Source organism: Nematostella vectensis, chromosome 14 (genome assembly GCF_932526225.1).
Source record: "Nematostella vectensis chromosome 14, jaNemVect1.1, whole genome shotgun sequence".
In the NCBI taxonomy this organism is placed as follows: Eukaryota; Metazoa; Cnidaria; class Anthozoa; order Actiniaria; family Edwardsiidae; genus Nematostella; species Nematostella vectensis.
In genome coordinates this window covers 13807210-13823372 of record NC_064047.1, presented here as the reverse complement: position 1 = coordinate 13823372, position 16163 = coordinate 13807210, and the positions used below count along the sequence as shown (strand labels likewise).

The 16163-nt window shown below is 42.6% G+C and overlaps 1 protein-coding gene across 1 annotated transcript; it reads left to right on the top strand.

Annotated features, from left to right (window-relative positions):
- Nucleotides 1-1554: 1554 nt before the first annotated feature.
- Nucleotides 1555-16058, top strand: LOC5504291 (von Willebrand factor D and EGF domain-containing protein). Its single transcript, XM_048721456.1, has 9 exons — nt 1555-1580; nt 2433-2496; nt 11722-11918; nt 12670-13102; nt 13449-13578; nt 14102-14234; nt 15448-15562; nt 15635-15892; nt 16017-16058. The coding sequence occupies exons 1-9, from the start codon at nt 1555-1557 to the stop codon at nt 16056-16058; spliced, it is 1398 nt and encodes a 465-aa protein (XP_048577413.1).
- Nucleotides 16059-16163: the final 105 nt, after the last annotated feature.

The window sequence follows — 16163 nt, the reverse complement described above, 5'->3', positions numbered from 1 at the left end:
GGTAAACATCCCTCATGGTCCATACGAAGACACAAAGAACCTCAGGAAGCGCTACCAGTTAGTGCAGACCATCGTCAACTACTTCTGGAGACGGTTCATCCGAGAGTACGTTCCAACGCTGATCAGTCGCGGCCGCTCCAAATGGCAGAAGGAAGGTCGCCAGATGAGCATCGGAGATGTTGTCCTGCTAGTGGATTTCACGGCGCCACGTGGAAAATGGAGTATTGGACGCGTCGTGGAGACCTACCCCGGGCAAGACGGACTCGTACGGAACGTGAGAGTCAAGACAGCCAGCGGAGCGGAATATCAGAGGTCCGTCCAGCGCTGCTGCTTGATAAACGAAGCAGAGTAACAAATAGCGCCTTCTCATTGGCGCCCCCCGAGGATTTGTTGTAGATAGCGCATCGAACACTGTTTGTTTTCTAAGTGACTGATTCAATATGTAAGTAATTAAGTTTGATTGACACGAGTTGATAATTGCTGCTTAAAAGGCATCTGTAGATTGAGACCAGTTAGAGTCAATAGAGCACACGAGGAGATCGCAAGTTTAGAGCAGAGCTAAGTTAAAGTCAAGACCGCGCAGGGATCCACCTTTCAGGTACCATGATCAAGTTATATTAGCTTTATAGCGCATGATTTGTATGTTTTGTGTAGTAGTAATTATTGATTCAAGTGTATGTTCCATTGCTTGTAAGTTTAATTCCGTAAATCTCTATCGCTTCACAACTATGATCGGAATGTGTAGGAATATGCCCGAGATTTAGCCTTAATGCTGTAAATATTGATCTATTCCAGAATGTTTTAATATAATAAATATTGGAAGAAATCCTTGAGGCCGGTCTTGAATCGCTTCGTAGCCGGAGTCTACTTCAGAGGGGAGGTGGAATGTAGAGGGAAGGGGGTGGGAGGTTGAATGTAGAGGGAGGGGGAGGGGAGGTGGAATGTAGAGGGAGGGGGAGGGGAGGTGGAATAGAGAGGGGAGGAGAGGGGAGGGCCTTTGGACGCGCCATACTGATTATAGATCTGTTTTGGAATCTTAGACCACCTGTCGGCTAAGGATGAAGTAAAACACGCATTTGGATAGCAAATGGACCAGGCAGAAGTACATTGATCCCTATTATATTGGGATAGAGGTAATAGGTTTTACGAAAATGCTTGTCTTGACAAGGAGAGAGCTCTCCGCCTTCAAGAATAGTTGATTATTTGATTTTTTATCTGAAATTTTAGTAATCCATGCCCATCTTGCAGGTTCATCCAAGACACATTTTGACGAAAGAGTGCGACAAGCCATTTGACATCACCCTCAGGACCACAGTACCGATACACATCTTGCCCCACCCTCTCCTCCCAATCAAGATATTCGCTACGCTGCTCACAACTAACAATGTGGGCATTTTTGATAACTGCCAAGTCGCGTTCTCACACGGTGATGACGTAGGGACCACGTACAATGTCCGAGTACGAAGTGTCTGTGATACGCTGATCGACGGGCAGTCCCGTGTGGTGCATATTTTATTCAAAGTCCTTCTGACTCACTTCCTAGTTTAATTTGGGATGACTATATCTTGCCGCGTGTACGGGTAAGTCTACATTGGCTGGGCGTTTTTATCTAGTGTTTTTATGGTCGAGCGTGTTTAGCGTTTTAAAAGTTGGTTCTAATGGTTGGGCTTTATTTTGGTCTACCGATTTTATCTTTGGGCGTTTTGAAGCTTGGGCCTTTTTATCGTTAGGCGTTTGGCTGGATTCTATTTTGGTCTAGTGTATTTAAGGTCTAGTGTTTTTAGCGTTTTAAAGGTTAGGTGTTTTAATGGCTGGGCTTTTAAGGACGTTTTTATTTTTGGACGCTTTGTTGGGCGTTTTAAGTTTAGAGCGGTTACGTTGTCATTGTCAGAAAACAATGGAATGATTTTTGTTAAGTTAAGAAGAGGCAACTTGCAAACCCAAGACCAGCAGCTACTCCCCCATCCTGCATTCTTCCTGAGCATTGGCACGGTGAACATTGATAAAAAATAAATGATCACACCGTTACCATGGTCACCAGTATTTTGTAAGAGTTTGATAGCGGAGGATCGATATATTTACCGAGATGCAGACGACATGAAATAGCCTCTTCGTGCGAATGTATCACGTTTTACTAGAAACTAAATTTTGTTGTTTATGTTATTGTTTTTGTGGTTTCTGTTATTGTTGCTGTTGTTCTCGTCTTTATATTATTGTTGTTGTTGTTTAAAAAGCAGGCATTACTGTGTGCATATTTTTATACACTTTTTTTGCTTGCTTTGGTATGTCACAGTAGAACAGACAGAGAATCGTGAATGTCGAACTTATAACGACCCTCACTTCAGCACATACCAGTTTTGCCTTGCGCGCCTCGATGTATATCGTGTTTGAGAAAGTAATCGCCTTTGAAACCCATATCATCTGCTTTTTAGGTATTACCCTTTTTTACACCACGGTGACTACGTGCTGTTCCAAGATAATGACCACCACACCGAGGTATGTACAACTACTCTTTCTTATCATATCATTGATAATGACCACCACACCGAGGTATGTACAACTACTCTTTCTTATCATATCATTGATACTGATCACCACACCGAGGTATGTACAACTACTCTTTCTTATCATATCATTGATAATGACCACCACTCCGAGGTATGTACAACTACTCTTTCTTATCATATCATTGATAATGACCACCACACCGAGGTATGTACAACTACTCTTTCTTATCATATCATTGATAATGACCACCACACCGAGGTATGTACAACTACTCCTTCTTATCATGTCATTGATACTGACCACCACACCGAGGTATGTACAACTACTCTTTCTTATCATATCATTGATACTGACCACCACACCGAGGTATGTACAACTACTCTTTCTTATCATATCATTGATACTGACCACCACACCGAGGTATGTACAACTACTCTTTCTTATCATATCATTGATACTGATCACCACACCGAGGTATGTACAACTACTCTTTCTTATCATATCATTGATACTGATCACCACACCGAGGTATGTACAACTACTCTTTCTTATGATATCATTGATACTGACCACCACACCGAGGTATGTACAACTACTCTTTCTTATCATATTATTGATAATGACCACCACTCCGAGGTATGTACAACTACTCCTTCTTATCATATCATTGATAATGACCACCACACCGAGGTATGTACAACTACTCTTTCTTATCATATCATTGATACTGATCACCACACCGAGGTATGTACAACTACTCTTTCTTATCATATCATTGATACTGACCACCACTCCGAGGTATGTACAACTACTCTTTCTTGTCATATCATTGATAATGACCACCACACCGAGGTATGTACAACTACTCTTTCTTATCATATCATTGATAATGACCACCACACCGAGGTATGTACAACTACTCTTTCTTATCATATCATTGATAATGACCACCACACCGAGGTATGTACAACTACTCTTTCTTATCATATCATTGATAATGACCACCACACCGAGGTATGTACAACTACTCTTTCTTGTCATATCATTGATACTGACCACCACTCCGAGGTATGTACAACTACTCTTTCTTATCATATCATTGATACTGACCACCACTCCGAGGTATGTACAACTACTCTTTCTTATCATATCATTGATACTGACCACCACACCGAGGTATGTACAACTACTCTTTCTTATCATATCATTGATAATGACCACCACACCGAGGTATGTACAACTACTCCTTCTTATCATATCATTGATAATGACCACCACACCGAGGTATGTACAACTACTCTTTCTTATCATATCATTGATACTGACCACCACACCGAGGTATGTACAACTACTCTTTCTTATATAATCATTGATACTGACCACCACACCGAGGTATGTACAACTACTCTTTCTTATCATATCATTGATACTGATCACCACACCGAGGTATGTACAACTACTCTTTCTTATCATATCATTGATAATGACCACCACACCGAGGTATGTACAACTACTCCTTCTTATCATATCATTGATACTGACCACCACACCGAGGTATGTACAACTACTCTTTCTTGTCATATCATTGATACTGACCACCACACCGAGGTATGTACAACTACTCCTTCTTATCATATCATTGATACTGACCACCACACCGAGGTATGTACAACTACTCTTTCTTGTCATATCATTGATACTGACCACCACACCGAGGTATGTACAACTACTCTTTCTTATCATATCATTGATAATGACCACCACACCGAGGTATGTACAACTACTCTTTCTTATCATATCATTGATAATGACCACCACACCGAGGTATGTACAACTACTCTTTCTTATCATATCATTGATAATGACCACCACACCGAGGTATGTACAACTACTCTTTCTTATCATATCATTGATACTGACCACCACACCGAGGTATGTACAACTACTCTTTCTTATCATATCATTGATAATGACCACCACACCGAGGTATGTACAACTACTCTTTCTTGTCATATCATTGATACTGACCACCACACCGAGGTATGTACAACTACTCTTTCTTATCATATCATTGATAATGACCACCACACCGAGGTATGTACAACTACTCTTTCTTATCATATCATTGATAATGACCACCACACCGAGGTATGTACAACTACTCTTTCTTATCATATCATTGATACTGACCACCACACCGAGGTATGTACAACTACTCTTTCTTATCATATCATTGATACTGATCACCACACCGAGGTATGTACAACTACTCTTTCTTATCATATCATTGATAATGACCACCACACCGAGGTATGTACAACTACTCTTTCTTATCATATCATTGATACTGATCACCACACCGAGGTATGTACAACTACTCTTTCTTATCATATCATTGATACTGACCACCACTCCGAGGTATGTACAACTACTCTTTCTTATCATATCATTGATAATGACCACCACACCGAGGTATGTACAACTACTCCTTCTTATCATATCATTGATAATGATCACCACACCGAGGTATGTACAACTACTCTTTCTTATCATATCATTGATACTGATCACCACACCGAGGTATGTACAACTACTCTTTCTTATCATATCATTGATACTGACCACCACACCGAGGTATGTACAACTACTCTTTCTTATCACATCATTGATAATGACCACCACACCGAGGTATGTACAACTACTCTTTCTTGTCATATCATTGATAATGACCACCACACCGAGGTATGTACAACTACTCTTTCTTATCATATCATTGATACTGATCACCACACCGAGGTATGTACAACTACTCTTTCTTATCATATCATTGATACTGACCACCACACCGAGGTATGTACAACTACTCTTTCTTATCACATCATTGATAATGACCACCACACCGAGGTATGTACAACTACTCTTTCTTATCATATCATTGATACTGATCACCACACCGAGGTATGTACAACTACTCTTTCTTATCATATCATTGATACTGACCACCACACCGAGGTATGTACAACTACTCTTTCTTGTCATATCATTGATACTGACCACCACTCCGAGGTATGTACAACTACTCTTTCTTATCATATCATTGATACTGACCACCACTCCGAGGTATGTACAACTACTCTTTCTTATCATATCATTGATACTGACCACCACACCGAGGTATGTACAACTACTCTTTCTTATCATATCATTGATAATGACCACCACACCGAGGTATGTACAACTACTCTTTCTTATCATATCATTGATAATGACCACCACACCGAGGTATGTACAACTACTCTTTCTTATCATATCATTGATAATGACCACCACACCGAGGTATGTACAACTACTCTTTCTTATCATATCATTGATACTGACCACCACACCGAGGTATGTACAACTACTCTTTCTTATCATATCATTGATACTGACCACCACACCGAGGTATGTACAACTACTCTTTCTTATCATATCATTGATACTGATCACCACACCGAGGTATGTACAACTACTCTTTCTTATCATATCATTGATAATGACCACCACACCGAGGTATGTACAACTACTCCTTCTTATCATATCATTGATACTGACCACCACACCGAGGTATGTACAACTACTCTTTCTTGTCATATCATTGATACTGACCACCACACCGAGGTATGTACAACTACTCCTTCTTATCATATCATTGATACTGACCACCACACCGAGGTATGTACAACTACTCTTTCTTGTCATATCATTGATACTGACCACCACACCGAGGTATGTACAACTACTCTTTCTTATCATATCATTGATAATGACCACCACACCGAGGTATGTACAACTACTCTTTCTTATCATATCATTGATAATGACCACCACACCGAGGTATGTACAACTACTCTTTCTTATCATATCATTGATAATGACCACCACACCGAGGTATGTACAACTACTCTTTCTTATCATATCATTGATACTGACCACCACACCGAGGTATGTACAACTACTCTTTCTTATCATATCATTGATAATGACCACCACACCGAGGTATGTACAACTACTCTTTCTTGTCATATCATTGATACTGACCACCACACCGAGGTATGTACAACTACTCTTTCTTATCATATCATTGATAATGACCACCACACCGAGGTATGTACAACTACTCTTTCTTATCATATCATTGATAATGACCACCACACCGAGGTATGTACAACTACTCTTTCTTATCATATCATTGATACTGACCACCACACCGAGGTATGTACAACTACTCTTTCTTATCATATCATTGATACTGATCACCACACCGAGGTATGTACAACTACTCTTTCTTATCATATCATTGATAATGACCACCACACCGAGGTATGTACAACTACTCTTTCTTATCATATCATTGATACTGATCACCACACCGAGGTATGTACAACTACTCTTTCTTATCATATCATTGATACTGACCACCACTCCGAGGTATGTACAACTACTCTTTCTTATCATATCATTGATAATGACCACCACACCGAGGTATGTACAACTACTCCTTCTTATCATATCATTGATAATGATCACCACACCGAGGTATGTACAACTACTCTTTCTTATCATATCATTGATACTGATCACCACACCGAGGTATGTACAACTACTCTTTCTTATCATATCATTGATACTGACCACCACACCGAGGTATGTACAACTACTCTTTCTTATCACATCATTGATAATGACCACCACACCGAGGTATGTACAACTACTCTTTCTTGTCATATCATTGATAATGACCACCACACCGAGGTATGTACAACTACTCTTTCTTATCATATCATTGATACTGATCACCACACCGAGGTATGTACAACTACTCTTTCTTATCATATCATTGATACTGACCACCACACCGAGGTATGTACAACTACTCTTTCTTATCACATCATTGATAATGACCACCACACCGAGGTATGTACAACTACTCTTTCTTATCATATCATTGATACTGATCACCACACCGAGGTATGTACAACTACTCTTTCTTATCATATCATTGATACTGACCACCACACCGAGGTATGTACAACTACTCTTTCTTATCACATCATTGATAATGACCACCACACCGAGGTATGTACAACTACTCTTTCTTGTCATATCATTGATACTGACCACCACACCGAGGTATGTACAACTACTCTTTCTTATCATATCATTGATACTGATCACCACACCGAGGTATGTACAACTACTCTTTCTTATCATATCATTGATACTGACCACCACACCGAGGTATGTACAACTACTCTTTCTTATCACATCATTGATAATGACCACCACACCGAGGTATGTACAACTACTCTTTCTTGTCATATCATTGATAATGACCACCACACCGAGGTATGTACAACTACTCTTTCTTATCATATCATTGATAATGACCACCACACCGAGGTATGTACAACTACTCTTTCTTATCATATCATTGATACTGATCACCACACCGAGGTATGTACAACTACTCTTTCTTATCATATCATTGATACTGACCACCACACCGAGGTATGTACAACTACTCTTTCTTATCACATCATTGATAATGACCACCACACCGAGGTATGTACAACTACTCTTTCTTGTCATATCATTGATAATGACCACCACACCGAGGTATGTACAACTACTCTTTCTTATCATATCATTGATACTGATCACCACACCGAGGTATGTACAACTACTCTTTCTTATCATATCATTGATACTGATCACCACACCGAGGTATGTACAACTACTCTTTCTTATCATATCATTGATACTGATCACCACACCGAGGTATGTACAACTACTCTTTCTTATCATATCATTGATAATGACCACCACACCGAGGTATGTACAACTACTCTTTCTTATCATATCATTGATACTGATCACCACTCCGAGGTATGTACAACTACTCTTTCTTATCATATCATTGATAATGACCACCACACCGAGGTATGTACAACTACTCTTTCTTATCATATCATTGATACTGACCACCACACCGAGGTATGTACAACTACTCCTTCTTATCATATCATTGATACTGACCACCACACCGAGGTATGTACAACTACTCTTTCTTATCATATCATTGATAATGACCACCACTCCGAGGTATGTACAACTACTCTTTCTTGTCATATCATTGATACTGACCACCACTTCGAGGTGTGTGTCTCTTGCTGCAATGTACAACTACTCTCTCATGCCATACCCGCCGAACATGGAACACTGCTAAGGTTAAGGGACCTAACCAATGCCAACTCTAAGCCACTAGCTTTAAGAGGCGATCTTCTCAAAGTGCAACACAACTGAGGCTAGTAGCGGACCTATATACCTTATTATGGGAAACTAAAGCTCCACTTTTAAGTTAACGCGAATTTGAAAAGTTAATACTGATGATTAATACTAATCATTAAAGATCGAAAACAAAATAGTTAATACTGCTGTGAAGTGTAGAAGAACGCTGGTAAGCCCTAACAGGATTGGCTGGATAACCTCATAGTCCTATTGTATTTCCGTTCTATTGTTTTGTTTCTCATTGTTTTTGTCATGCATCAATCTAATGTGGTGAAATCTTCTGATACCTTCTACATCACCCATACTGCTTAGTAATAAGGAACTTCACATAGTGTTTGGTCTAGCTCGTCATTATTTTTGGCATGAGAAAAGTATTTCCAAGCAGCAAATTAAGAAATCAATTCTGCCATCTTCTTGGATCCGCGTTATTTAGTTTATCTCAATACGTCATGCTAAAATTCATATTAATTTGATACGCGTGCATTTAATAGACGTTAATATCTACCAGTGTTAATGTCCTATAATAACGTTATAATAACGTAGCTAAATTGCGCTTATGCTTCTGTAGCATACATTATAAAAATGTGTGATATAAAAAAAACTCCATACCTCCTCTACTCCATACCTCGTCGCCCCTCTGGAAGTGAACTGGTGATGATTAAGGTTTTCTAGTAAAATAAAGTGGGTGCGTTTCGTGACATCATTGTTGGTATCCCATGTAGGTGCACACGCGCCTGTGGACGTGCTGGCATAGTAGCGCCTCCTGTAACTGCGGAGTAGCAATACGGGAGAGAAATGACGTGATTATTCTGTCAATCTGCAACTCCCAATTGCAACACCAAGCCAATGCTCCCATGCCAATGACCGTCCGTGTACCAAGCGGACATCTACCAAACGGAACACACATTTACAGGCAGATCTCTGGCAGCCGAGTAACGCATACTGTAAGTTAATAAATATTTGTCATTACTTTACTCATTGACGCCCGAGGCTTGGTGCTTATTGGGTCAATACTTGCCCAGCCTACCCCCCCCCCCTCGCCTTTTTACCGGGATTCCTGTGTTTGACCTTAGTCCCCCGGCCTCCTTACCGGGTTTCCTGTGTTTGACCTTAGCCCCCCGGCCTCCTTACCGGGTTTCTTGTGTTTGACCTTAGCCGTCCCTCCGGCCTCTTTACCGGGTTTTACTGTGTTTGACCTTAGCCCCCCGGCCTCCTTATCATGTTTCCTGTGTTTGACCTTAGCCCCCCAGGCCTTCTTACCGGGTTTCCTGTGTTTGACCTTAGCCCCCCGGCCTTCTTACCAGGATTCCTGTGTTGACCTTAGCCCCCCGGCCTCCTTACCGGGTTTCCTGTGTTTGACCTTAGCCCCCTGCCTCCTCACCGGGTTTCCTGTGTTTGACCTTAGCCCCCCAGGCCTTCTTACCGGGATTCCTGTCTTTGACCTTAGCCCCCCGGCCTTCTTACCAGGATTCCTGTGTTGACCTTAGCCCCCCGGCCTCCTTACCGGGTTTCCTGTGTTTGACCTTAGCCCCCTGCCTCCTCACCGGGTTTCCTGTGTTTGACCTTAGCCCCCCAGGCCTTCTTACCGGGTTTCCTGTGTTTGACCTTAGCCCCCCAGGCCTTCTTACCGGGTTTCCTGTGTTTGACCTTAGCCCCCCGGCCTTCTTACCAGGATTCCTGTGTTGACCTTAGCCCCCCGGCCTCCTTACCGGGTTTCCTGTGTTTGACCTTAGCCCCCTGCCTCCTCACCGGGTTTCCTGTGTCTGACCTTAGCCCCCCGGCCTTCTTACCGGGATTCCTGTCTTTGACCTTAGCCCCCCGGCCTTCTTACCGGGTTTCCTGTAATTGACCTTAGCCCCCCGGCCTTCTTTCCGAGTTTCCTGTGTTTGACCTTAGCCCCCCGGCCTTCTTACCGGGTTTCCTGTGTTTGACCTTAGCCCCCCAGGCCTTCTTACCGGGTTTCCTGTGTAGGACCTTAGCCCCCCGGCCTTCTTACCAGGATTCCTGTTTTGACCTTAGCCCCCCGGCCTCCTTACCGGGTTTCCTGTGTTTGACTGCCTCCTTACCGGGTTTCCTGTGTTTGACCTTAGCCCCCCTGCCTTCTTACCGGGATTCCTGTCTTTGACCTTAGCCCCCCGGCCTTCTTACTGGGTTTCCTGTGTTTGGCCTTAGCCCCCCCGGCCTTCTTACCAGGATTCCTGTGTTTGACCTTAGCCCCCCGGCCTCCTTACCATGTTTCCTGTGTTGACCTTAGCCCCCCGGCCGTCTTACCAGGATTCCTGTGTTGACCTTAGCCCCCCGGCCTTCTTACCGGGTTTCCTGTGTTTGACCTTAGCCCCCCGGCCTCCTTACCGGGTTTCCTGTGTTTGACCTTAGCCCCCGGCCGTCTTACCAGGATTCCTGTGTTGACCTTAGCCCCCCGGCCTTCTTACCGGTTTTCCTGTGTCTACTCTTACCCCCAGTGTTCCTTACGGTTTTCCTGTGTTAACCATTGCCCCTGACGTACTAACTTGGTTCCCTGTGTTGAAGCTAGCGACCCCCCTCCCCACCCAACTCCCCACACACTCTCCCCGTTTTTACTGGGTGTCCTGTGTTCTGGCGATCTTACCGGGTTTCCTGTGTTAACCATAGTTACCGCTGTACTAATTTTATCCATTGGTATCAAGCACACCATTTTTCTGACGACTTTCGCGTATTTTCATCTAGGCTGAGAATCTTCAGTGGATAGAAGAATAGGAAGAATCTTTAAACACCTACGGTTTAGTACCTAGTAGAATGTTATACCCTAAAATAGGACGACACCCCCGTCTACTTTATGATGAAAATTGTGCTTGCGTGCTCCTAGGCGTTTACGTAAGAAACTTCATTTTGACCTTTTTGTAGGTACTTCTCCCTTCTGGCACGAAGGTCGAGGCCATAAGGTTCGACTGGGGAATGAATATCAAAGTGAATGCTTTCAAGAAGTCAAACAGCATTCGCGGACTCTGTGGAAACATGAATGGTGACTCAAACGACGAGTTTCAACACGGAGGCGATGGCCATTCACATGCGGATGCGACAAGATTTGGACTAAGTTGGAGGTAGTGTTACAGATCTCAGAGATATTGATGCTTGTGAACTTTCCTATAGTATTTGTACCAAGAGACCATGGTGTACTCAACTTATTTTGCGCTCAAAGTTTTTAGTTTTACCTGGGCCATTTTGGTAATATAATATTCTGTTAATATGTCAGGCGGATGATTAAAAGTACCAAAATGATTCAGATGGGATTCTCAAGCTGGCTTGCATCTTTTTCTAAATGACTGATTGTTGAGTGGCTTACGGAAAACTCATGAAACATTTTTTTTTTTCGGAAACACTGCTATTTACGCACTCCCGAAAAAAGTTTATCAGGTTTTTTCAATGTTCTAGCTCCAAACCTTTTTGCTCTAAAAGACAAAGTATCACTTGGAAGTCCATCAAATGGTCTGTTAGCGGGCACATCTATTTGCGTGTGTGTCGAATATTGTATGTGATTGTAGTGATCTATTTGTGTGTGTGTGTCTGTGTGTGTGTGCGTGCGTGCGTGTGTGTGTGTGTGTTTCGAATATTGTATGTGATTGTAGTGATCTATTTGTGTGTGTGTCGAATACTGTGTCGAATATTGTATGTGATTGTAGGGATTTTAAGTATGGGAGCATCCTTTTTTGGGGCAAAAAGCTAGATCCACCCCTGTAAATCTTCAACCCAGCCCCACCGTTACGCATGGGAGATATCTTGAATATCTTGAATGGACATTTTAATCGTCTATTCTCTTGTACAACGTTAATGGGATCGACTGTATGTGCCTAGAAAGCAACCGCATGAAAGCTACTTCCACATTCTGCCGTCCAACCATCTCCCAGACCAGATCATGGAGAAAACGTTCTGCGCATGCGGAGAAACTAGAGTGGAGGATTGTAAACAACTCTCGGAAATCATCTACCCACAGAACCCCCCAGGGGTGGAGGTACCTCCAGATCAGTTTGAAGGGCAGGGTGAGACGTACAGTGATTTCAGCATGGACCAGCAGGACGCTGACTATTTCACAGACGAACACAATGAACGATACGCTAAGAGCAGGATCCGAGCCAGACGAAGTATCGAGATGGATAGGATGACAAGACAAAATGCGACACGCCTCTGCAAAACACTCATCGAAGACACTGTCGTCGGAAAGAGTTGCAGTGCTTTGCCGAATGTGGATGCCGCATCGACTTTGCAGAGCTGCATTTTTGATCTCATGGTAATTGTCATTTGATACTGGCATTACAGTTAATCCAAGGCACTGAATCCTCTTACAATACTGCTACTGCATTTTTTCATCCAAAGATCATAATCGAATTCCCGAAACCTACTTTACAGTAAGTCAAAAGTCAACTGGTGCATAATACTTTTGCATAAATTTATAGTAACCAAAATTACCCACTTCTATTCTATTATTTCTTCTCCAGTGCCGCGTGATGCATTTTATTTATTAAAGTCCCTAAAATCGCGAGTTTTCAGTTCCACGCAGCGCGCAGACCATAGACACAGATTGACACGGAACTTCGTGGAGTTGTATTATTAACGTGTTATAACCCATGCACCAGGTAACAGGAAATGCCGGTTTCGCTGTGTCGGCCCTGGAATCATTGAAGAGCGGCTGCCAAGACGAGGCTTACAACAACCTGACGCTCTACACCAAGAATGCTGAGGGCAACCCATCGGAACCCCCCGCAGGTAAACGCAAAGCCTTTGCACACAACGTACAGTTAGCGCACCAATACAAGACAGACAGACGGACAGACGGACGGCCGGCCGGACGGACGGACAGACGGACGGACATACATAGAGACAGACAGACAGACAGACAGACAGACAGACAGACAGACAGACAGACAGACAGACAGACAGACAGACAGACAGACAGACAGACAGACAGACAGACAGACAGACAGACGGACGGACGGACGGACGGACGGACGGACGGACGGACGGACGGATGGATAGATTGGATAGATCGGTACTTTGTAGCTGTTACTTTGACTTGTAATTTTTGTTTCTCAAATTATATGCTACACAAATTCAGTTTGTTTGAGTCATCCAAGATTAGACAAGATTATACAATGAATACTTTTTCTGCCCGGATTTATTTTGGTCTATGCAAAGGTAAATTTGTTAGAGGATTACTATTCAAATATTTCATATCAACAATCATCTTCACCATATCAATAAGCTCTTTTTTCATCATCATTATTTTCAGATATCGTAGAAAACCTTTGCCCTAACGAGTGCAGTAACCATGGCAACTGCTCAAACAGCACTTGTATCTGCGAAGAAGGTTTCACATCACTAGACTGCTCCTTGTCAATCAATACAGTACCAGAACTTCTTGGGTAGGTGAACAACCGGTAACATGTCAATCGACACAGTACCAGAACTTCTTGGGTAGTGAACAAACGGTAACTTGTCAATCAACACAGTACCAGAACTTCTTGGGTAGGTGAACAAACGGTAACATGTCAATCAACACAGTACCAGAACTTCTAGGGTAGGTGAACAACTCATCGTTTCCGTATCATTTCTGCAGTTTTCAATATTGGCGAACTCGTGTCAACGAATTCCAACTGCTAAATCGCCTTTTGGCCTCCATGATTCAATGTAACGGAATTTGGTGCTGTTTGATTGGTCAGCGCCTTAAGGGGAGGTGGCGTGGTTGGAAACCATTTCAGTGCTGGCCAGCTGAAACGCTCTAAGGATTGAATGGCAGAAACCAGAAGGCGATTTAGTTACAGTCGTTTGCGAGAGTACACAGAATATGCAGCCAAGTACCCAGGATTTGCCGAGAGGGGTGCGCAGCAATAGGTATCATCTGAAAAAAAGCAAAGTATTTGAAGATTCCTTAATAAGAAATGGCCCACTTTTTGGCCGCCAAGGGGGGTGCGCACGCACCCTGCGCATCCCCCTGTGTACTGTGTACGCGCTTTATATGTCAAACTGCAGTAATAGAGAGAGAAGACCGAGAGGCGAAGTCTATGACTGAGAGAATATCGTAATGACCCTCAAACAATATGGTAATGACCCTCAAACAATATGATTATGACCCTCAAACAATATGGTAATAACCCTCAAACAATATGGTAATGACCTTCAAACAATATGGTAATGACCCTCAAACAATATCCTCATGACCAAGGCAATATGGCTGAAACTGGACAGTCATCATAATCACGTGTCTTCTTTGCCGTCATCATCAACATCGTAATCATCATAATCATAATCACCATCACCATCACCATCACCATCACCATCACCATCACCATCACCATCACCATCACGTATCTTCTTTGCCGTCATCATCAACATCGTAATCACCATCACCATCACCATCACCATCACCATCACCATCACCATCACCATCATCATCATTATCATCATCATCCTTATCATCGTCGTCGTAACCATTGTCAATATCATTATCTTCATCATTATCTTCGTCCTCTTCCTCTTCCTTGCCAGCGTTCATTACTATCTTCACCATTATCAACAATGACAAAAACAACAGTATTTATCTTCTCGATGTGTGATTAAAGTCGATGGTTCTCCTAGGATTCACGATGTGGGTCTGTGTGACATTAGAAGGAGGCCATACAAGAAGACCAACATCTTTGGTGATGGATTTATACCTTCAGAGAATCTCACATGTCACGCAACCGAATTCAAGGTGAAAAAAATAAGTTTGGTTTATCTCACAGTCCCGTTGTCAGTTTCTAAACTGTGATTGATCTCATATCAGGTGTATGGCAACAACTGGACACCAAACTCATCACCACACGAGCTACAAGGCGAACAGTTTGACTTATTTGGGGTCAAATGCAGCCTTCCGGACCCTCCAACGAAGATAGGGGACTACGAAAATCTCGGGACCCCCGCGGGAGGACTGTACATTAGGATCTCCAACAACAAGATCGACGCCAGTCTGGAGAAGATGAGGTTTATATCGTACGACTCCGTCTGTATGAGGTGCAGCAAGACAGGCACTTGTGTCCTCAGGGTATGTATACGAACGCCCCCTTCCCCTCCCCCCCTGGGAAATATATCCCGAATATCACCACCTATAAAAAGTGATTGAAAAATATTCTAAAAAGTTCAGACTTAGATTTATGAATTTGTCAAAGTGTGAGAGTTTGATATCATCCGAGGGATCTAGGCCTCGATAACTCGACAATCCCGTTAACTTGATTACAATCCTATAGAATGGCACAATCTATAACACGAAAACTATTTTTTTCCACCGAGTAAGGGACAGACCCCCCCCCCCCCCC